Here is a 24,157-nt window from a genome sequence, read left to right on the forward strand (position 1 = left end):
AAAAAATTACCCATCATGTACAACTTCATGATGCGCCTTTATAACTAAATGCTCAGGACCTAAATCCTACTTTTACAAGCCACTTTGTTGGAAAGTTACCCTATCACACTATATAGGACAAGCTAAGCACATCCAGCAAAATACATCTTTATTGAACACAAATTAAAAAAAATACGTAGTGAAAAAGGTTTCAAACTCTTCTGCACACTTCACCTGATGAAATGTGCAAGTGTGGCTGAGCTTATGCAAACTTGTCGCCAAGATTCATACGTATTCCACGGTGAAACCTGGGAGCGATGCAAGATACGGCTGCCGAGTGTCAAATGGCACTGTTGACAATTTTTTGTCTTCAGGCTCTTTACCAATGTTGTACTCGACCTTCGCTTCTTTTCCGTCCTGTAGGTATTGTAGGTTGTCGGGGCCAAGTGACTCACCTCGATGGCAACCTTGATGTAATCGATGGCAGTTTTTCCCTCTGCAATAAGTGGCATACGAGTTGAATACAGAAATTCCTAGAGCACAGCAGCAGGACTAAAGTATATCACTAGTTCTAGCACTGACCACAGCTCAGTTGGGTATGCGCAGAGTAGCAATGGCACTGCTAGGTGCATTCATTGTAAATCAAATAAGCTGTCCGGGACGTTCAAATTCCTTTGTTGTACTTGTCAGTATAAAGGCGACGATGCTACACATGTAAGATAGGAATTCAGCCAGGTCACAGTGAATGCTTCATTCCACAAGTAATTTTGTTGCAGTGGTGTTCAAGTGTACATAGTATGCTCATTTAAAGCTTTCCACATGTCACATCAGATGAAAGTAGGTAACAAAAATCAAATTAAGTACCCTACCTCCTCTTTGTGCAGCGCAGCAGAAGGCAAGCTGACAGATGCAGTACATGGCTTGTTAGATGCAATACCTCAACATAGAAACAAAGCTTCCTATCCACCAGTTTTGCTGAATATTTAGTAACACATTTTTTATGCAATAATGAGGTGCACTTGACAAAGAGTACGATTTGAAAGCTTCTGGCATGCTGCACAAAGCATACTGTAGCCATTTTACAATAACACGGTATGACATGTGCCATACTGGATTTTGATTATGCAAAAATGCTACATTTATCTTCATACTTTTTCCTGTTGTTAGTGCTCATGTGTGAAGAATATATATATTTTTAATTTGCCTCTATCGTTTGCTGCCATACTGAATATGATGCCATGCAAATTTAGTCAGTCTTCCACATAAACACCAACTACTTGGTAGAGAAGTGATGCACAAGCCTCTAGATGAGTGTTACTGCTGCAGTTGAGAATTGAATGGGCAGCCCTCGTGCTCAGCAGTGGAACACTAACACGGGCATGGCTACCTGTGAAGCATTTTATGCTTGCTGCACTATCTAATCATGCTTGTCACAACCAAGTATTCAGAAGAATCCTAGCAGCATTGTTGTAATTAAAAATTATTTTACCCTACATGTGACCAGCTTTACACACAGATATCGGTTTCTTATGCTGCAACCAGGGTCTTTCGGCATTTAAAATTTTCACAAAGCAAAGAAATTGCGTCACAGGTTTGCACACTGTGACAAACTGACTTCACATGTCAATGCATTGCACATGTGAGCATAAAATAGTACTACACTCAACTCTAATCACTTTTTTTCTCAAGCCATCCAAAAAGAATTGGAACTGTTTAAACGGCAAGGTCAATTATCACAGCTAGTCTTATGTGTTATCTGTTCCATAAAAGAAGATGCACACATTGCACTGGGTATCCGATGTTCAAAGGTTTGAATGCTACAGCTTCCATCACATGCTGAAAAGCTACAATGAACAGTGTTTGGGATCTGTAAAAAGTCAACTTTTTATTTGGTGCAATCAATACTCAAGGAAGAATGGTGCAAACGAGCAGGGACAAGATAGAAAATCACAGTTAAGTCTAGCTTGTCTGTTTTTCTATCTAATTTGTTCGTTTGTGCCATTATTCCTCTAGTATGGATTACGAACACACCCAACAATCAGTACTTCTAAGACGTGCAATCAAGCAGACACGACAAATCATGCAGTGCCTTGATGCCTTTCCTACGTTGATTCCTTCTAGGAAGAATGGAAGGGAAACTATCTGCTACCTGCCCTCTCTTAAAGTCCTTTAACTATGCCTTGTCATAAATTTATACAGGTGCAGCTGTAGAGACGTTCTACTTCCCTGATAGTACCTATTCCCTATGGAACAGCTTCTCACAAGAATTTTTATGTTGGCACACTATATGTAGAGCTAAAAGTTTTAAACATGACCTTCCTTCCAAGCCAGGGTTCTCTCCCTCTACTTTTATTCCATCCATATAAGTGTCCCACCTGTCTGAAATGATGGGAAAGCTGTCTACTTCCAGTTGGTTTGGACTCTCTCCTTCCTTTCTGCATATTTACAAGCGCACAAAAAGTATGCACACATTAGCTAATAAAAACGTGCTTCATGCAGTGGCATGTTTCAAGTGTTCTTGACGTCGCGTGGTAAGCCAATCACATAGCTAGCTCGCAGAGGTGACCGCTCTGACCCATCTTATTTATGTAACCGAACCCATTTATGCCTTTTATCTAACCTAATGTTTTAAGCAGACAGCTGAAAATATGAGTGGTGGTACCGCTGTAGCAATGCTGATGTTCAAAAACCTCATGGACAAATTTCTGTAGCAACAAAGGATCACTAGTCATTTGTTCACACATGCATTCCCATGCACGAGTTATGAACTAAGATGCATCAACAGACACTACTCTGGCAACGAAGAATAACATTATTCACACCTGCTCAGTTTAAGTGAAGTTCACTTCGACAGCACAAGTCCAAAGTGAAAATGTAATTCATGCATGGCATGCTGATGTAAGTGCTATGCACCTGCATCACACATCACAAGATGACAAAAGTGCTGCTATACAGTGTGAGAGCCAATGTAGCAGCATAGCAGATGACCAAGTGAGCCAGCCAAAATACACCACAGAAAACCATTCCTTCAGCACATAATTCTGAAGGTGCTTGAAAAGCTGGAAATCGAAAATCGGATTTTTTTAGACAGTATTTGCAAAGGCAGTGATGCACCCTGAGTTGCGATATTGCTCAAACAGCCCATAACAATCAACCTAGCTCTACCATTTCAGCCTCACGTTTATAAAACAGAAGCAACTAATGGTATTACCTAACCCCCCACCAACCTAGCACTGTGGCCTACCCTCAACGAACGTGTTTTTTTCTTTTTTTTTTTGATGTACTGGTTCAGATAGAAAATAGTATGTTGTCAGCGAGGTATTGCCTGTACAAGTGGTTCAATTTGTACAAGGCAGTACAAGTGGATCGCAGAGCATGATCATATGCTGGAACATGGTAGAAAATGGGATAGTTTCGGTACCTGCGCAGATGACAGCACGACCATGGGAACAAGCAGACGAATACTCTGCGCATGTCAGCTCAAAATGGCCAGACCTGGTGAGGGGCTCTTTAAAAGCCATGGTGTTCAACCATCAGACTTCTGACGATCAAACACGGTAGGCCTTATAATTGGCTAACATTAGCTGAGTCGTGTGGTATGCGTGCAACGACAGACTTCCAATAGCCTGCTTTACTGCAGTACACTAGTGTTTTGCTGTAAAGCACACTATTTCAGGTGAAGCTTTTTTGTTATGCAGTGAAACATATAGAGTGGAAAGGGGCACCGATGCGCATAAGAGGCGTCCAACAGTCAGCTATGTTGCAGTACACCTGTGTATTACAGTGAAGCACACACTATCGGAAGTGACGCATATTGGCTATGCAGTGAAGCATATTAGGATTGGAAAGGGGCACTGTCACAGCGCCTGCATACTACGTTTTCATTAATTACACTAAGACTCCCGCTAGTTATCTCGGTGCTCGCACTGTAACCGGAGACTGCGCAACACATTCTAGGCCCGTGACTATACGCACGTTCCACTCTTGGTACGCTTCACTGCATAGCAGGTGTGCTTCATCGCATAACATGACTATTGGGGCGAAGGTACCTATAGGGAACGAGTAGTTTCGGTTCACTACGGCACGAGTGCAGCGGCAAGTCGGCCCCTAGCGGCATCCGACGAAGGCGAAAAGCGCGGGCTTAGTATTTGGGTGTACTCCAGGCGCGCGACAGTCGTTGGCTAAAGCTGTTTAAGGCCCTTACCTCTCGAGTGTCCCGGGCAGCTTTGCGATCCAAGCACTGGTCTCGAAACGTACGGCGACCTTCGGGAATCGGAAGTTTCCGGACATGGAGACGACCGAGAATCCTAAACCGATTGTATGCCACTACTGCGACCTGCGATGTTCAAAGGCGAGCATTTTGAAGCGGCACATGATAAACGTGCACAAACAGCATCACCTGTCTCTGCCCAGGGTAGCGAAGCTCCAATGCGACATGTGCAACGAACGTTTCGTTGCTTTCAACGAGATACGGTCGCACTACATTAACGTCCACGACTTTGTTCCCGAGTACGAGGAGCACCGCTTTACATCAATATCAGGTGAGAAATCTTCCGTGACAATGACTGACGTGGTTAATCAATGGTAATTTCCATTTGCAAGGGTGGAAAGCGAAACCTTTCTGGTCCTGCACCACCGAAGAGAACGCGCACTTACTCCTGACAGGCTTTAACGTTGACGGTTCAAGACCGATTTCGGGCGGGAAGAAGGTCCCTATATAACACGCCCGTTCGTGATGCCTGATCTCATATAACGTCAGAACATTTAGCACAATCAGAAACAGACCTTGTTTGAGACCGGCAGTACCCAGTAAAATTCTTTCAGCGCGCGAAATGCGCCGACGGTTGTGCTAGGGTGACCTAGTTGTGCTCACGATTTCAGGATACAATGGCTTGTCATTCGATGCCCCGGCAGAAACATGGCTGTACTTCACATTCTAAATGCTAGAATCAATAAACGTGCTGCTTTGTGCAAATCAGCGCGCTTATAAAAATGTAACCAATTCTGCCGTTTTTGTTTTGCCATACAAACTGCAACTTTTATGGCAACGATCTCTGGCTTCTGAATTTTCACACCTGGGTTAGCAGATGCACAGGCCGAGTGCTAAAATGGTTTGCAAGGACCCTAATTCCCATCCTGGCGTATATCGCCGCTCGCCCTAATTCCAATAGTAATCGCAATGACAAGTTACAAGAAGCCTAGTTCAGTGCAACTCGCACATTATGCTGCTCTTGCACGTCGGCGTGCACCAGCATTCAGGCGTGATAATAAAGCATTTACCGCGTTGCATTTTGGTTTGGAGACTTGCTTCAGAGGCGACACGCTGAATAATAATAATAAAGAAGAAATACCTAGCCAGACGCAACTGTCTCGATGAACATTCCCAAAAGTTTGCATCGCCGCTATCCATGGCCGACGCACGCATCGTATTCTCGCCAATGATTGCCTTCTCTCCGGTTCCCTAGCAGTGGTAAAATGGAATAGGAAGAATTATCAGCACTTGATTAATTTAGCACACGAAAAACAGCACAGATCCCAACATTCCCTTTTTCCCCGCGACACCAAAGAGAACGTCAGCCGCACTTTCGCGAACGCATCTGCGAAACTACAGCGACCTCCTACGGTTTCGTGTCGCGGATCGAACATACTTACTGCTATAGATAATTTCATGACAAGCATGCATATTCTTGAGAACTTTTGGCACAGCTACATGCAGCAAATTACTGGAACGTAATCACACATCAGTTTCATTTTGTGACTGCAGCCTTCAAAACCTGGAAACAGAAGACTGAGAATGACACACGCAGCCGCTTCGTAATGATAGCTGGTGCGAAGGTCAGCAATTCTTCAGGAGCGCGAGTGACACACTACCGTTGCCACCGGTCTGGAACCTTTATCTCAACAGGTACCACTTGCAACCTACTACACTCAATAGTGTGCACAATACATGGGACACTAGCAAAATGCCATATCTTTAAAAATGAGCATTTCCACCTTTTATTCCTGAAGGGCTGTAATCTGTTGTTTATCTGTAAATATTTGTCTTGTACTTCTGCACACTTCCTAACACAAAAATTTACCCATCGTTCTTTCTTATGTGAGCATTCTCTTTTGAGTTCCTTCCTTATTGCGTTTTATATTTTTTGAAATGTAGAAGGCAGTAAAAATCAGGTGTTTTGGTAAGGCGAAAACAGGGAAACGTTGGGAATTTTGTCGGGAAGACCTAAGTTCAGTATTCTTCAAGTAACTTAGACAGATTATTAAAACAAGAAATAATCTCTCTTTCGAATAAAATGTTCTATCTTAACAAGCAAAATCCCTCAGAGGAACATGTAACGGCAAACAGGGCTGCTTGTATATTCTGTGATGAGCTCCTCTCTACAAATCCTAATTGTCAGGCATTATGAATGCAGTTAAAAGAAGGCACTGTTTATTGTTTTATAGACTAAGTATAAGCTCTTGACACAAATTTATTGCAATACCAATTACATGAATCAGCCACCCTTCCTTGGACATAAAATAGGTAAGTAAACATCCTCCCAACATCGCAACTACCATTTGCATTGCAACATTACTTGGCTCCCCAGCCCATTAGCGCAGGCAACATGTATGTAGCATATGGAAACGTGATGCAGTGCTCCATTGCCAATTCATGTAACATGTGGAAAATTACAAAGGCAGCAAGCTTTCATTCACTCAAGGCCGACCGGTGCCGGATATATATCTTTATAAATGCCACTTTTTTGCTCTAGTCTTCAAGTGAAAACAAGGCTATGGCATCTACATAGTGATTATAACAACAATATTATTAGTATGATACATCTTGACCACTTGCTTAAAAAAGGTTGGCAGTGTACATTACTTCATGTAGCACTTGCACTTATTATCCTTCATAAAGGGCGAAAATCCCATTTAACCCAATTTTCATAAACTTCTTATTGGGTGCACAGATGTGGTATTACAATTTACCAAAAAAAAAGAGGACTGTAATTACAGGTCTGTTTGATTTGCCTGCACCACTGTGAACCAGTTCACGCTGGTTCACTAGAAGTTCAGAAATTATGCAGCTCGATTTATGCAGAGCAGGCACAGCGTGGCATTTGATGCGTGGTCAATATGCAGACACAGTGCAGGCCTTATGTTTTGTCCGACTAATGTGCACGGTATGCGGTAAGTTTGAGAGGTCCTGAACTGCTGGTATGATCGGCTTCTGAGGTAAAAGTACACCCACACCTGCATAGACATGGCAGGCCCATGTAAGCAGGTTTTCAACAGCGGTTACGGCTGTGTGGTATGTTGTCTGCTGTGCTGCGGCTTTGCATCTGTATGCCTGCATCAAGTCAGCACCAACAGTAGAAAGGATGAAGCAAAATAGTGAACCAGCCCTGCACCTTTCCTGCAACTTTTGAAACGAATGTCGTGGTTCAGAGGGTACCATTGCTGCACCACTGAAAATAATGGCACGGTGCAGCACTTCGTGAACTGGTTCAGGTGGTGCAGGCAAATCAAACATACCTTATGTGTAGTCGCCTGGTGTTTCATCTAAGCTTCATCATTTGAATATTACTGATGCACAGGCAGTAGTGTTAACGCAATGCTGTGATTAAGAAGCATCAACCTCAAACACCAAATTTCCACAAAATGAGGTAACAGCATAACCACATGTTCATGTTCAACAGCAGTGCTGTTTGATGCACTGCAGCTATTATTCTCTTCTGAAATCAAATAATTTGGAAACGCTTTAAGATGTGAAATGCTTGGTGCAAAACACACCTTGTGGATAGCATATTCCACTGTGAATGTCTCAGCCAAATTCTATAGTTGTGCGCGGCGCATGGAGGTCCCAAGCAAATTGCAATGTCATCTTTTTTTCGTACACTCTCTTCAACAGAAACCTTCTCAGTCTTATTAGGTGCTATAGGACAACTGACATCAAACAATAAGGGTGTTTGGTTCAGTATGCTTCTTCCTACTGTTACTGCTCATATTTATTGACAGTTTAATAAACAAGCTGAAATAAAAACCTGCATACAAATTTTGAAAAAAATTTTGTACTTTTGGAAGAAGCTGACTGTTGACTGCTCACGCTCGGCACGGCCCCTTGCATAGAAATTAAACTTTGGCTAGCCTGCTTATCGGTGTCGTAGCTGTAGGGGTCTTGTTAATTTCCATTAATTTTGAACACTCAACTAGCCTCGAACTAAGCAAAGCTTAAGAGCATATGTACACTTGCCAGCGCACAGTCAGTCCTGATCAGATGCCTTGGCAGACTTCGTTTCATATCGAGCTATTGATAGCACTTCAAAATGCGCAAGTTGAATGTGGCCACTATTCATCGTCCAATCTGATGCAGTACAAAGCCGATCTGCACCACATAGCACAGCTAGATGTAGCGCATGAGTGCAACCACTCATTCCAGCCCTGTCATACACAAAGCAAACTCTGCACATACACACAGCAGTTGCGTTGTTAGCTGCGGTCTGCTACGTTTTGCAGATACCGCGGCCACGGCGTTGTGCCACAATGAGTACGCTGGCTGAGCTCACTGTGGCTCGGTGAGCACAACTGTGTTTGGCACATTGTAGGCGCCTAACAGGTGCTTCTGCTGTGCTTTTCGTAGCAAATTATTTCTGAAACAGCCCTTTTTTTTTACTTTTTGTGCGCAACCAAACAGGGACCAAGAAGAGGAGCAACACAAGGACGAGCGCTCCTCTTCTTGGTCCCTGTTTGTTTGCACACAAAAAGTTTTTTAAAAATGAATCTGTTCCAACTAGGCCGACTTGCAGTTAAGCCCATTTTAAGTTTAGGTGTATTTCTCGAGTTCAATAATGTGTTCCAGGGCCCCGTAAGAAAAAGTAATACATTTTTGCCCACAGCTGAAAACAAACACCTAATCGTACTACTTAGATAGTGGTCCACCACACTATAAAAAAATTATCTGCAAGAGAGGAGGTTGATGAAGTTAGCACCATTAAAGCTAAAATGCATCTGTAGGAACATGAACAGTGAATAGCAGCTTCTGCAAAGCTGAAGGAACTATTTGGCTGTAGCATAAACACTTCAGGAGAACTTGGATTCCCATGTCTAAAACAGGCTACAGTAATTATAGTTATGACTGCCTTACAACCAAATATATGATATCTTCAGGGCTGAATACTTTTAGGGATGCAGAATGATTGCTGGCACCAATCATCTGTTTCGTGAGATTACCGTAACCTATCAACAGCCACCGAACTTTTCACAGAGTAGCGACACCCTCTGTACAGTTCGATAAGAGCAAATGTGCATTGGTTAGGTTTCCCTTCTGACAGTTTTTCACCAGATAAAAACTATTACAATGTTATCGCATTATGCAAACATTGCCTATTTAAATATATATGCAGTTGACTTTCATTAATTTGACCTTCACGGGGCCGATGAAATTGATCTAATTATCCTGCAGGTCGAACATCTTAAACAAGATGCAGAAATAAATGCTAAAACACATCACTGATTTATTTGGCAGTAGCTGTGCGATTATAAAATGCCTCCGAATCAAATGTGCACTTTCTTTCTATGTGTCCAAAGTAAAACACCAACATAGAAATCTAAAGCGCACCCATTTCTTTTGCAAGAAATATTGTTGTACAATGGCAGACTGCTTTGTAAAGTCAGCTTCACCGCAATATACTTTGATGCGGTAAAGCATACGAACACTGCAAAAGCGGTTTTGCTTTCTAGTCTGACTACACCTAGCAGGTAAATTTCGGCAAAATTTTTTTTTCAACAAAAGAAAGCAATGTGTTAGAATAAGGTAAAAGCAATAATCATACATTGTGAGGTACGGCTCTTGCTTAAAAGATTTTGCGAGGACATCCCGAAAATTTGTGTTTTTCGATGAGAAGCAACATGTGTTCAACACGTTCACCGCACCCCTAAGCCCCGCGGTTACAGACGCTGCCACTAAAGGGTCACTGTCCGGTTCACCGTACTGAATCCTACAATGGCCTTCAGAGACCATACAAGTTTCTGAATTGTAGTGTGCTTTTGTGAGAGTGAAAATTTAGCACTGTTGCTTCTTAAAATAGGTTATGTGTTTTCTAGGCACTGGGACAAAAAAGATGAAATCTCAAGGTAGCGTGAAATGTGGCCACATATGCTTAGCCACAATGGCTATGACTGAAAGCAGCAAAGAGGTCAACGTGGTCTTCCAAAACAAACATCGAGGACACGACTTCCAGCTTTGCCATGTTTTTCTGTCCGACACAGAAAGGGCTGCAATCGCTGGTAAGGAAACTTGGGTGCTTATGACCTTGCACACAAAAATTAGAATCGAAATGTTCTAATTAATCAACTGCAATCTGTGATCAGCCTTCGCAGGTGCCAGCATTAGAGTTTTAGCCTGTCCATTTCATATGAATACACTAAGTTAAAGTAAACATACACGGTAGTAACAATGCTGGTAGTGACATCTTGTGATGCTTTGTTAACATGCAAAAGATTCTTAGTGCCTCCATTGAAGCAACACAAAGCAAAAGCCAGAACATCTTGTCAACAGACCTTATGCAAATATGTCGGCATCTGTTGATGTTGCGCAGCAACTAGCTTGTGGATGCAATGATAGGGAATTGCGCTGGCCACGGAAGCACAAGAGCCCACTGTGGCCATTGCACAGGGGCGACTTTGCAAGTGAACACACCATATTTTACGTTAACTACCATTTTATAGCACCAGTAGAGAAAAATTCAAGCAGTCCTTGTGGGTAACATTGCAGCCACACCTCATAAAATGCCCTGAATGATTAGTAATAGAGGCGTCGCATCCAGTCCAGTCCTACTGTATCAAAAGATATCTCGATTTCTGCTAAATGTAATGCGACAAACACATTACTGCTCATTCAGGACAGGAAAGAATGGACCCTTTTTCTTAGTTTCCAATAGAAGTAATTTTGTTTGAAACAAGTGTTACTTTCCCTCAGTTCCGCACTAAAAAATGTTTATATACTATGGGAACTACGGTATCGGAGCCAGCAGTCGAAGTGGAGGACAAAGTGACTAGCGAGCGAAAGCGGTGGTTCGAGACTTGGCTGGGGCGCTCTTGGGTGCGGCCGACGAGGACTGGGGCCTGTTGGCATTAACGGAGCAACCGTGCCGCTCCCACAATACATTTCCTTAAATAAGATTCACAGCATTTGTGACAAAAGTGCTGCTCCTTATCCCCTTAAAAAAGGGGCAAAAAATTGGGCAGACACAATTAAAGCTGCTTATGTATGGGAATGTGAAAGCATTACACTCGTTTTGGTTCAACGTATGTAGAGAGCACATGTTATAGGATTGTCGTCGACGAGCTGGCTGCATTCATAGTGTCAGTCTTTCCACAGGCGTCAACACATCCACTAGGCACACCTTTAGTCAGACAGAACCATAGAACCGCCATGGCGCTGAGGAAGCATGCTCATCACGCACCCCAAAGGCCCATCTTCGATTCCCACTAAGAGGGAAATGAACCTAGCTTTGTTCACAGAGACATTAATTTGCTTTGTTTGCAGGAACCTCCCTGAGAAATTTGATGTCACTCCAAGCATTTTTTTATGCGCTTTCACTCTGTGTCACCGACCATTTCTGATACCCTTTTTGGTCACTGACGGATTTTTGCATAATGTAGCATATAATTTTTTCACTTAAAAGTGTTTTGATGCGCAGGCTCAATAATGACTGATGCATTAGCAAAGCAGATTCTAAGCTTCAGGGGTGAATTTGCAGTATACAAGTAAACTATGGAGTTAAAATTTTCGCAAGCCTCAATTTTTACCCTGTGCCCATTATTACATTGTTTGATGGGCTAGTGCTATCATTAATTTACGGGGTGTCTGCTGGCCTTAGAATAAGGTGATAAGCAGGAGTGGGCAGCGAGATGATGTCTCTTTGATTGAACAAAATACATTATAGCATACTAATACTGTACAGAAGTGTTTAAGAAATACTCCAAACACAGTTATAAATATACTTAGTGAAATTCAATATACAAATAAAATTGCACAATGCATAACATATATTGAAAGGTGTGATAACATCAGAACAGAGAAGGATCAGGAGATATACAATGGCAAAAAATTGTTGCAATTTTTTCAATTGTGTTAAATATGAAGGCACTAATTACTGCATCCATGACATTTCCCGGGAGACCATTCCACTTGCGTACAGTTTGCGGTAGAAAAGAATCCTTGCAAGTGTTAGTACTACACGAAAATTCTTTTAATTTTTTTAATGATACGCCCATGTGGGCCTTTTGAAATGTGGCCACCATGGCCGGGAATTGAACCCGCATCCTAGAGCTCAGCAGCGCAACAGCTTCATTGCCAAGCTACCAGCGCAGGCAAAGCAACATTTCAATGCATGTACACACTGGACTTTCCGTCTGATGGCCTGCCACAGAAAGTACAGGGCACCAATAATAATATTCATCCTCAATAAATTACCTCCACCATGTCCGGGATGGGTCTGGTCATGCACATGCAGTCCCTGGGCTTCCTGAAGTGGGCCCGGGCAGTAAAATCAGATCTGTGCAGTGCTACAATTTACAATCTGATACCAAGAGTGCTGGGCCGTATAGAATAAGTCAAAATTGTAACATACTTTTTCAAGCTAGGTCTATTACTACAATGAAAATACAGCCATTATTTCATCAGGAAAATGAGAAAGATGACTGGACAAGAAAACTTTCCAGGAGATGACTGGAAATGGCTCAAATAAAGCACAGTATGTTTAAATATTGCAGAGATATCTGCCATCCTCTTTATGTCACTTCAACAAATTAATGTATATGCAGAAATTAAAAGTTGTTCTGATATGCAAAAAAAAAAGAAAATTGCTGCGCTTTGGTTACTACTGCAGAAGCACTGATTGTGAAATAATGCATTGGTCACTTTCATTTTCTTATTAAGGCAAACTGGAAGCTGGTACAGCCATGGGAGCAATAATGGATTCAATTAGGGACAGTGTGGACGGGTCATGGAAGCGGCTGCATTTGCTGACTAGGCAGGACCTGTACAACATTCAAAGGGACTTCAGTATCAACTGCAACGAGCGCCTGCACAATGACGACTACACAAGTGTCCTGCTCTGGGTGGAGAAAATGAAAATGCAGGATGACAATCCTGTACTGTTTTTTAAACAGCAAGGAATAACTGACAGTGCCACAGCACTGCAGCGTCAAAACAATGAGTTGCTTGATGTCGACGATTTCATGCTGATTATAATGACTAATCCACAACAGGAGTTGCTCCAGAAGCTTGGCAGTGACCGCCTCTGCATAGACGGGACACATGGCACGACAGGCAAGTGCTAAATGTGACTAATCTAGAATCGTGCTTACTTCTGTAAGACATGATAGCACTTATCACAAGGAAAAACAGTCACAGAAACTAGGATGGTGTTCACTAGCAATTAGTGTATTCATTCAAAAGAACAGCATACATATATGTAGAACAGGTAAAAAAGGAAAACATACAAAAATAAAAAAGGAAGAGGACATGATTATTATTCCATTATTTAAGTTACAGAACATGCTGAAGGGCATTGACTTATATGGATGCAGTAAGTTCAGCTTCAAGTGCAGCATCCTTGCTTAGAACTGCTGTGATAGCTCGATGGTTATCACTGTGATGAGCAAGGATGAGGTGGGTTTGAATACCTGCAATGGTGGCTGCATTGTGATGAGGTTGAAATGCAATACCCTCGAGCACTCACTTTTGGTGCACATTACAAAAATCCCACGTAGTCAAAATGTATTTGGGAGTGCCCCACTGCTGCATTTTTCATAACTTGCGTGGTAAATGCTTCAGGACATTGGATCTCCTAATTTTATTGATTCAAGCAATACTTGGCTACAAGAAATCCATGAAAATAAATACACACCAGCTTGCTGCATAAGACTCCAAAATAACTCTGCTTGTTTAAAAACCGTTAAAACTGTAGTGCCAGGTTCTTCATATAAGCTACAAAAATTAATTCCAGCATTTCATGTTTTCTGGTCATAGCCAAGTTTTCCATCCAGCATTGCTTGCACTGACTGCTCCTATGTATTTGGAGCATACATCATAGCTGAAAACAGTGGCAGCAATATTCTCAAACACAACCCTTGTGTCTATGTTGTGCACGGACAACAACTTGCCCAGGCAAACCACTGTACCGACAGCAGCACCATTTTTGCATTATGATGCAGAAAAGTGAACAGATGTGCTTGGCTGGCACACCTACTCTCCTCTAGCCACCATAGCACTGATATTATTAAGCGTGCAGCAAATACTCTTACGTCCCTCTCTGCCCGTTCTCTATGCTTTAGATCTTAAGCATAAGCCAGTTGGTGGAAAGAGGAAGAAGGGAAGGGTTCCACAATATTCTGGAAAGTCAGTTTTGTTCCACAAGGCCAGAAAGTTTAAGAAGCCTTGCTCTAGAACATTCAATGTGCCTTTTAGCCTTTTACTGATTCTACTATGAAGCACCATTGCTTGTTTATTTACTTTTCTTGCTTTTATATAAGCTAGTCGAAATGCCCCCAGAAAAAGAATTTGTTTCCTCTATGTGAATGGTTCTTTGAAATGTTGCAAGAAATGAACAAAGGTGTGTGCATGGTAAACTTGCAACATCAGTGCCACAAGAGTGGTCAAACTTCAGCTAAAAGCACATCTCCGAAGGTAGCAAAAATTTACAGCAACAGGTCCTGTTGCACAAGACACTGTTTGAATATTTGTTTTAAAAAGATAACCTAACCACAAAAGTTCATAATATTCATGCAGGTTACGACTTCCAGCTAGTGACGCTGCTTTGTGTGGACGAGTATGGAACAGGTTTTCCCGTCGCCTTTTGTATAACCAGCAGAGTTGACAAGCAAGGCATGGAGGTGTTTTTTAAAGCTGTGCGCCAGAAAACAGGCCAAATTGCAACGAAGGCATTTATGAGCGACGACGCACCGGCATTCTACAATGCATGGAAAGCAGTGATGGGGAATGCTGACCGGCAACTACTATGTGCGTGGCATGTTGACAAAAACTGGAGGGAGAACATCCGGAAACACATCAAAGACCATCAACGCCAAGCACTCGTGTACAAGGTTAGTTACATAATATCTTACAACTGCTTACAGGTACAACCTATCTTCTTGTACAGAATAAGAATGTTAGACTGCATGACTGAAACCACCTAAGCTGCAGTGGTGAAAGCGATCGTCACTGCTGATTTTGCCCAAACAGCATGCTAAGAGGAAAAAAAAAGATGGTTAACTTGCATCAGTGCCCCTTAAAACTGCTGAAGCTATTGTAATCAGTGTTGGGAACTCGATTTAGCGGAGGCAACTAATACACATTTTGACAGGTTGAGAACGGAGCGTCGACTGGCTCAATTCAGAACTAAAAGCAGGTTTGCCAAGCGGCTGTGGTGGCATGCCCTTCAGGCGAGCAGAGGGCCATGACCCCAACGTCGAGGCACAGCAAACGAGGCAAACTGGCTTACGCAGAGAAGCGGGGACAATTTATAGACGGACAGTCGCTACAAGGGCTCCCCCTTCCCCCCAAGAATGCCGGAGACATTCTTGGGGGGGGGGGGGTAGCCCTTCTAGCGACTGTGTGAAGTGTGAATTGCGGAAGGAATGAAGAGCTAATGTTCAAGATAGGCTGGTTTCATGGTTTCGCACGACACTCTCTATTCTTTGCTGCATATATGAATTTTCTCTGAACGTGAAACCAAACAAAAGGGGCCTTCATAGGAAAATGGTGGCTTGATAGAGTCGGGCCGCAGAAAGACATGCGTGGTTGTGTCCATTGTCGGGAACTAAACACAGGCTGCCTGCAGGCGATATGTGGGGGGCATAGGTCGAAGCTGGTCGAGCCAGGAATGTAGCCTTTTTAAATGATGTGCGGCCGCTGGAACAGATGACGCTGTGTGCTGAAAAACTGGCCTGGAACGCGAATTGCTGACCCATAGAGCATCTCAGGTCAGCATCTGCAGGCTTGGAGTGATGCCTGTCACCGGCAAAAGATGCTGAAAGCGAGTGGGGCTTTACTAATCAAGGTACAACCAAATCAGGAAGGCCCACAAAGCTTCAACAAAGACACTCCCTGACCAGAACAGGAATTGGCCTCCCTGGTGCAGTGTTCGGCCACCCCACGATTTCTATAATTAACCCATGGCCCTCAGTGCACGGCAGCTGCGGAGCACCTGACCAAGGCGGCGGTCACACATGTGACGCAGCTGAGGGTGCTAAGAATCTCTGGGCCTGGACAGCCCGCCAATGGAAACTGACCCTGGCAACCTTTAATAGCCGAACTCTGTCAAGTGAGGCTAGCTTAGCAGGACTCTGAGGAACTATCTTATATTGTTTGGGATATCAATGGCCTCAGTGAGATTAGAACTGGTGATGCTTATACAGTGCTGACAAACGGCCATGTCCTCTGCTATAGAGGTCCCCCAGATAAGAAGCAATACGGGATAGGATTCCTAATATATAAGGACACAGCGGGCACCATTGACAAATTCTAGAGCATTACTGAGAGAGTAGCAGTAGTCGCAATCAAACTCGGTATACTGTAGCAATGGGTGACTTCAATGCAAAAGTGGGGAAAAAGCAAGCTGGTGAACAAGCAATTGGCAACTACAGCGTCGATTCTAGGAACGGTAGAGGAGAGATGCTGATAGAATTCGAAGAATGGAATAAGCTGCGAATAATGAACACCTTTTATAGTAAGCGTAGCAACAGAAAGTGGACCTGGAAAAGCATTAATGGTGAAACAGGAAATGAAATTGACATCATACTTTCTGCTGATCCCAGCATAGTGCAGGATGTAGAAGTGATAGGTAGGGTAAAGTGCAAAGATCATAGGTTAGTGACGGCTAGGATTGACCTCAATTTAAAGAGAGAAAGAGGAAAATTGGTCAAGAAGAAGCAGGTCAACCTAGAGGCCGTAAGGGTAAAAGCAGACAAATTCAGGCTGGTACTTGCAAACAAATATGCAGCCTTAGAACAAACAGATGAAGATGACAGAGGCAATGAATGAAACCATAAGCTTCAGAGGCAGCAATTGAAGTTGGAGGCAAGGCACCAAGGCAACCAGTAGGCAAGCTCTCCCAAGTAACAAAGGACCTAATAAATAAACAAGAAAGAATGAAAGTGTCAAACTCGAGAGATCACATAGAATTCGTGGAACTGTCAAAACTAATCAGCAACGAGAAAGTAAGTGATATTTGAAATTATAACGTGATAAAAGACTGAAGAAGCAGCAAGAAATGAACGTACCTGAAATCGGTAAGAAGGAAACTTGGCATAGGACAACTCAAGATGTATGCACTGAAAGATAAGCAGAGTAATATCAGCAATCTCGAAGGTAAAGTAAAAGCAGCGGAAGAATTCTATACTGACCTGTACTGGACCCAGAGGACTCAGGATAACTCCATTCGAAACAGTAATGAACAGGATACAGAAACTCCTCCTATAGCTAGCAATCAGGTCAGAAGGGCCTTGCAAGATATGAAAAGGGAAAGAGCAGCAGGAGAAGATGGAATAACAGTCGATTTAATCAATGATGGAGGAGACAATGCTTGGAAAACTGGCGGCTCTCTATACGAAATGTCTATGGACTGCAAGGGTCCCAGAAAACTGGAAGAATGCAAACATTATACTAATCTACAAAAAGGAAGATGTTAAAGGACTGAAAAATTATAGGCCCATTAGCTTACTTTCAGTGTTATATAAAATATTCACCAACATAATCTCGAATAGAATAAAGGCAATACTGGACTTTAGTAAACCAAAGGAACAGACAGGTTGCAGGAAGGGATACTCTACAAGAAATCACATCCGTGTCATCAATCAGATTATCGATAACTCTTCAGAGCACACTACCTCTCCATACTGCTTTTATAAATTATGAAAAGGCATTCGATTCAGTATAGATACCAGCAGTCATAGAGGAACTAGGCAATCAAGGCATACAGACCGCTTATGTAAACATCTTGGAAAATATCTACAAGGATTCCACAGCTACCTTAATTCTACATAAGTAGGAAGATGCCTATAAAGAAAGGGGTCAGACAAGGAATCACAATATCTCCAATGCTTTTCACTGTGTGCTTGGAAGAAGTATTCAAGCTATTACACTGGGAAGGCTTAGGAGTAAGGATTGACGGCGAATACCTCAGCAACTTTCGGTTTGCCGATAAAACGCTGCAGACAAGTTACAACAAATGACTGAGGACCTTAACAGAGAGAGTGTAAGAGTGGGGTTGAAGACTAATATGCAGAAGACATAGATAATGATGAATAACCGGGCAACGGAACAGGAATTCAGGATCGCCAGTCAGCCTCTAGAGTCTGTGAAGGAATAGGTTTGCCTAGTTCAACTAATCACTGGGAACCGTGACGATGAGAAGGAAATTCACAGAAGAACAAAAATGTGTTGGATTGCATACGGCAGACATTGCAAGCTCCTGACTGGAAGCTTACCATTATCATTGAAAAGGAAGGTGTACAATCGGTGCATTTTACCAGTGCTGACATATGGGGCAGAGACTTGGAGATTGACAAGGAAGCTTGAGAACAAGTTAAGGACCGCGCAAAGAGTGATAGAACGAAGATTGCTAGGCATAACGTTAAGTGACAGAAAGAGCGGTTTGGATCAGAGAGCAAATGGGTATAGACAATATTCTAATTGACATCAAGAGAAAAAAGTGGAGCTGGGCAAGTCATGTAATGCGCCAGTTAGAGAACCGTTGGACCATTAGGGTTACAGAATGGGTACCAAGAGAAGGGAAACGCAATCGAGAACAACAGAAGACTAGGTGGAGCGATGAACCTGAGAAATTCGCGGGTGCTAGTTGGAATCAGTTGGCGCAGAACAGGGGTAATTGGAGATCACAGGGAGAGGCCTTCGTCCTGCAGTGGACATAATATAGGCTGATGATGATTGTGATGACGATGAGAGCATCTTGGCTGTGCTGACTTCAAGGTCATCCTTGATTGTTGTTCGCAGCCCCAGTAACACTAGGGGTAGCTTTTCCACCCAGTGCTGTCTGTCGTGCGTGGCCGTCAATGATGCCGTCAGTTATCGGTGGAGACACTCAACCATGCTGTTGCTTTGTGGGTGGCAACACGTGGTGTTATGAAGGCGCAGGCCGAGGAGTCTTGCCGGAGCAGAAAAAGCAAGCTTTGGAATTGTTCTGCTCGGTCAGCAGTTGAAATCTACAGGGCCAGCAGGCACAGCACCGATCCATGACAGTGTGTCAGCTGCCCTATTTTCAGTCCCAGAGATATGACGGATGTCCGCTGAAAATTTGAAGATAAAGGAAAGTTGCCGAAGCTCATGATTTGAGTACGAGGAACTGTTCTTAAAAACGAAGGTTAACAGCTTGTGGTCAGTCAAAATGTAAAAGCTACAGCCTTCAAGAAAAAAGCGCAAATGCTTGACAGTACAATAAATGGCTCACATCTCTTTCCTGAAGGTGCTATAGCGAGCTTCTGTAGGTTTGAGGCGCTTTGAGAAGAAGCCCAGTGGCCTCTAGTCTTTGCCATCATGCTGATGCAGCAGTGCAACCACTGCCATGGTTGACTTGTCTACCAATAGGCGAGTTAGTGCATCGGGCAACGAATGAATCAGTAACGCTGCAATCACCAACATATTGGCTTCCTGGAAGGAGTGTTCGTGCTCCAAGGACCAGTGGAAGGTAGACGTTTTTTTGGAGTCAAAACTCGGCAGGTCGGTAAGCGGCGGAGTACTTGCGCACAGGATGATATGAAGCGCTTGTGAAAATTCATGAACCCCAGAAACTAGCGCAACTGTCGGATGGACGTTGGAGAGGGGAAGTCCTCGATTGCCTGCACCCGTGATTCCAGTGCCTTGATGCCCTGGGGTGAAATGCGATGGCCAAGAAAATCCAGGGCTTCAACTCCAAAAATGCATTTCTGGGTCTTTAGGACCAGGCAGTCTCCATCCAGTTGCTCAAATAGAAGGCGAAAGTGCTCTTTGTCTTTGCAACTTGCAACGAGAATGTTGTCAAGGTTGACTGAAAGGAAAAATGAACGGGAGTCCGCGTGTAACCTTCTCCGTGAATCTGAAAGGTATGCGCCGCATTATTTCAGGCAGCTCGAATTGGCCAAACAGAGTAGTGATTGCCGATTTCGAAATGTCGCTGGGTTCGAGAGGAATTTGGTGGTACGCACTCATCAAACCGACCTTGCTGCATATTTTGGTGCTGAAGTCAGTGCTGAAGTCATGTATGTGGGGAAGAGGATATTGATCCGGAATAGTGACAACATTCAAAGCTCGGTAATCACCACAAGGCCACCAGTTGCCACTGTCGTGCTTTGGAACCAGATGGAGAGGTGAAGACCAATTGCTGGAGGAGGCATGAATAACGCTGGGCTGAAGCATGCATTCAAACTCACGGCGGGTGACTTCCAACCTCGATCCAGCGAGCCTCCGTGGCCACGCGGCGACAAGTGGGCCGGTGGTGGTGATACAATGCATCACCTTGCGTTTCACGTGCAGCACATAGTTTCAGGGCTTCGCGAGTTACGGATGCTCAGAAACTATTTTGTCGTACGTCGAGACCAGCTGAAATGTACGGATTCCAGATAAATTGAAGTTGGACTGCAGGCTAAGTACAAGAGATATGACATTATCCTGTAGGCGCAGATCGCAAACACCCACATCTAGATTGAAATGGCTAAGGAAGTCCCGTCCCAGTATAGGAAAGCTGACGTCGGTGATTACAAACACTCATCTGTGCAAGCGCTGGAGTCCAATGTCTAGCATTACTGACCAGAGCCCATACGACACGATGGCGATCAGCAGCCATGGTGGGAAGGATAGACAGCTCGGCTCCTGTTTCGATGAAGAGGCGGGTGCCAGTGATGTGGTTGACTACGAAGAATAAGTGGCTTGCACGAGGGCTGATGTTGCATGCCACCGTTAGTGACTGGCCTGTGCGTTTCCCATCCGTGAGCAGGGCTGGGTGCAGAGACGCTTGTTCACGAAGGCAACGGTGGTACCAGCACAACTGGCGTGGCAAGTGCCTAGGTATGCGTGAGACTGTGAAGGCGAATGGTTGTGCAGAAGTTGGTCACCAGTGTTGCCACTCGTCGTAAGCGTCTCCAGTGCACTGGTAAGGCAATTGACTGTTTCCTCTAGGCGCGAGAGTCTGTCTTTTGGCTCCAAGACTCTCGCAGTGGCCATAGGTAGCTGTGCCGTGGATGAGCAGTCGCATATGCGGTCAGCGAGTGCAGCTAGTCGATGGAATGGAGACTCGTTTCGTCAGAACCCACCAGCACCATGCGTGTGGACTGTGGGAGGTGCTGCAAGAACAGCTCGCGCAAAACTGGAAACTGCCTCTTGTACGCAGAGTGGCCACCCACCAACTGACGCAACCGATGCAGGAGTTGCAACAGTCGTTGGTTGCCAAGTTCCTCGGAGAGGAGCTGTTGGCACCTACCCTGTTGCGATGGCTAGAGGCACTGCAGGAATGTGCATTTCAGGTCGTCATAGGCTGTGATCGAAGGCGTGCCCACTAGCAAGTTATCTATGGCATCGGTGATGTCGGAGGGTTGCATGGTGATGATGTGCAAGTACATCTGTCTGAAGTGATGCGCCAGAGTTGAAAATGCGCCTCTACTTGCATAAGCCAAACTCTAGGATTCTTGGGCCAAAAGCTGGGAAGCTGAAGCTCTGTAGCGATGACAGGAGACGTAATCGTGGCGTCATCCCTGTCAGAATGAGTAAGAGCAGCATCGTCCATGGCTAGGGTTAAAAAAAGAAAAACGTAAATGTCATGGGTCACCACTTGTCAGCTCAGTTAAGCGGAGACAAGTAGTACACATTTTGACATGTTGACAACGGAGAGCCAACTGGCTTTATTCAGAATTAAAAGCAGGCTTGCCGAGTGGCTGTTGTGGCGCCCCCATAGGGCAAACTGGGGGCAATGACCCCTACGCCGAGGCACGGCAAACGAGGAAAACTGGCTTTCCGCAGAGCGGGGACAACGTATACACAGATGGTCACTACATCAGGATGGCTAGGGAATTATTTACAATTTCCTGACTTTCCCAGGTCTTCCATTTCAGTTTTTCCTTTAAATGCGACAAACCTCCTCAAATTGGGTGTGGTGGTTGCCAAGAACAACGAATTCTTTTACTTGTATTTAGATAGGAGCATATGAGCTAAAGCTTCCTCTTAAGAAGTAGTTCATCTTAAACAAGCTCAAATGTGACACGATTTCATACGATCACTTATGGAGATGGTTTTGTCTTCGCGAGACTCAGCTGGTGCCAGCTCCGAACCCTTCGAAGTGTATGGCCCATAGTGCTCTTGGCATTGATTACGAGCTTGGCACAGTACCAAAAACACTTTTCGGGGACACTTTCGGTGGGAAGTCACATTAAATTTCGCGAATGTTATCTCTGAAAGGGTTCGCTCAAGGAAAGCTGTCTGCACCTCAGGCGACGATAAGTGAAGGGAACTTGCTTCGCAAGTGTTTGTTCATTCCGACTTACGCGAACGTGCTGCGCAGCGTAGACATCGTCTGGCGGTTTGTTTGTGCACGCGACGATGTTGGCGTCTTGCTGTCAGATGTTGCAGCTTTCGAGAGGAAGCTGATGTGTCGCAGTTGGGCAAAAATTACGAAAAATATCATTTTTAAAAAGAAATAAGATTAAAGGTTTGCTAACATCTCCAATTAAATGCTTGGTTGTCATTTTTTTTAAATATAATTTAATCTACCTTCCTTAGAGTAGTACAGGTTCATGCCGCGGGCTTATTCAGGCGGACTGTACCAGGTTTTTGAGCAACACTAAGCATCACTGCCTGTATTCTTAGTTTTTCTATTACACCACACCTGGATTATACGACAGTCTTGTGTGGTCCCCTCAATGTCATATAATCGGAGTTCCACTGTATTTGTGGAAAATTAGTGTCCGATATCGAATCAAATATTTAAAATTTTTAAAGAAGTGAAATAAGTTTCCTGCAGCACGTTCAGCAACAAAAATCTTGTTTACATTTTCATATATGTGCGTTGCCCTTTAAAAAAACTCGCCGACGATTATGATACTCCCTAATGCGAAATTTCAGCCCAGCTCTATCTGTTTTCATTTCGCGATATATTGGCTGGCGTGGACAATCCGTCTCATGAAGCAAGTTGCAGGCAGAGCAAAGTGTAGCATGACTGCCTCGCTAATCGAATGATCACGAGAGGAAGCGCGTCGGTTGAAGTGTGGGCACGATTCACAGCAACTGCCACAGAAAGAGTCATGCAACCAATGCAGCTCATGCATGGTGAACAGATGACACACACTCCTCTGGTGCCATCTCGTGGCCATTGTTGCCGCAGAGTCCCTTTTGCATGTCACTATGCTTTTCTTACTCTTTCACCATGCCCTCCTCCTACACTTTCCTGTTCACACTCTTTTCACTATCACTGTCGTTTATCTCCTGCTCTGCATTCACCCTCATCCTTCACTGTGCTCACTCACTGCGTTACGAGGTACAATGCCAATGCTTGCTGCAGGAATGGGCGCCTAAGAGCTGCGCTCTAAAGAGTAAGGAAACAGTGCATTTTTACAGCAGGTTTGTTTGGCCGTGCCCATATCGAAACCGTTGCAATACGCAAAATTGACGGTTTGCAAAATAGTGAGCACTGCAGCGCTCTGAGTGCCAGAGTATGTCCTTAGAAAGTAAGTCATTTCTCAGCTTCTTGCTGGCCTCTGTTACAGCAGCTGTGTCTGTTCTTCACTGCGGCAAAAATAATTGAAGGCGTCACTCCATTCGCGTTTTACTACATGACATGGGCCTCCGACTTCTTGAAGCGTACCATGTGGCAGGATCTGCTTTCTAAAACTGCCACTGTTTGCCAGGCTCATCAAGGCTCAGCACTAAAGGAAGACTATTATGTTGAAGATAGTGTCACAGTCGGTAATGTGGAAAGAAGACTACGCTGATGGTGGTCTTAAAGACGACAAATAAGTGTTTAGCAGTATCGATGCTCTACGCTTGTTGGCTGAGCCATTAAAAGCCACCTGTAAATAGACTAACGCTTCTTCCTTCCTGTAACGTCATTGGTGGAGGTGCGGGGTAATCAGTTGAGCAAGACTGAGCTCCGCAGCGGACGTAACCTGGCCGCCAGGTCATCCGAAGGAGAGAGTTCAACCGCGGCCCCGT

The 24,157-nt window shown here is 44.0% G+C and overlaps 1 protein-coding gene across 4 annotated transcripts in view; it reads right to left on the minus strand.

The window, feature by feature from the left end:
- LOC142564146 (uncharacterized) overlaps positions 1-24,157 on the minus strand; it is a 46,010-nt gene that overhangs the window by 1,996 nt on the left and 19,857 nt on the right. The window contains exons 3-7 of one of the 4 annotated variants that reach the window (XM_075675009.1): positions 17,371-17,468; positions 17,248-17,298; positions 5,331-5,440; positions 4,184-4,315; positions 132-475 (exon numbers count right to left, since the gene is read on the minus strand). In XM_075675009.1, coding sequence (XP_075531124.1) covers positions 4,306-4,315; positions 5,331-5,440; positions 17,248-17,298; positions 17,371-17,468 — 269 coding nt within the window. In that variant the 3' untranslated portion in view covers positions 132-475; positions 4,184-4,305. Of the gene's footprint in view, positions 1-131; positions 476-4,183; positions 4,316-5,330; positions 5,441-17,247; positions 17,299-17,370; positions 17,469-24,157 lie in introns of those variants that run through there. The other 3 variants (XR_012824505.1, XR_012824503.1, XR_012824504.1) reach the window with 3 other exon arrangements.

The sequence above is a fragment of the Dermacentor variabilis genome, chromosome 11 (genome assembly GCF_050947875.1).
Source record: "Dermacentor variabilis isolate Ectoservices chromosome 11, ASM5094787v1, whole genome shotgun sequence".
NCBI classification, from domain to species: domain Eukaryota; kingdom Metazoa; phylum Arthropoda; class Arachnida; order Ixodida; family Ixodidae; genus Dermacentor; species Dermacentor variabilis.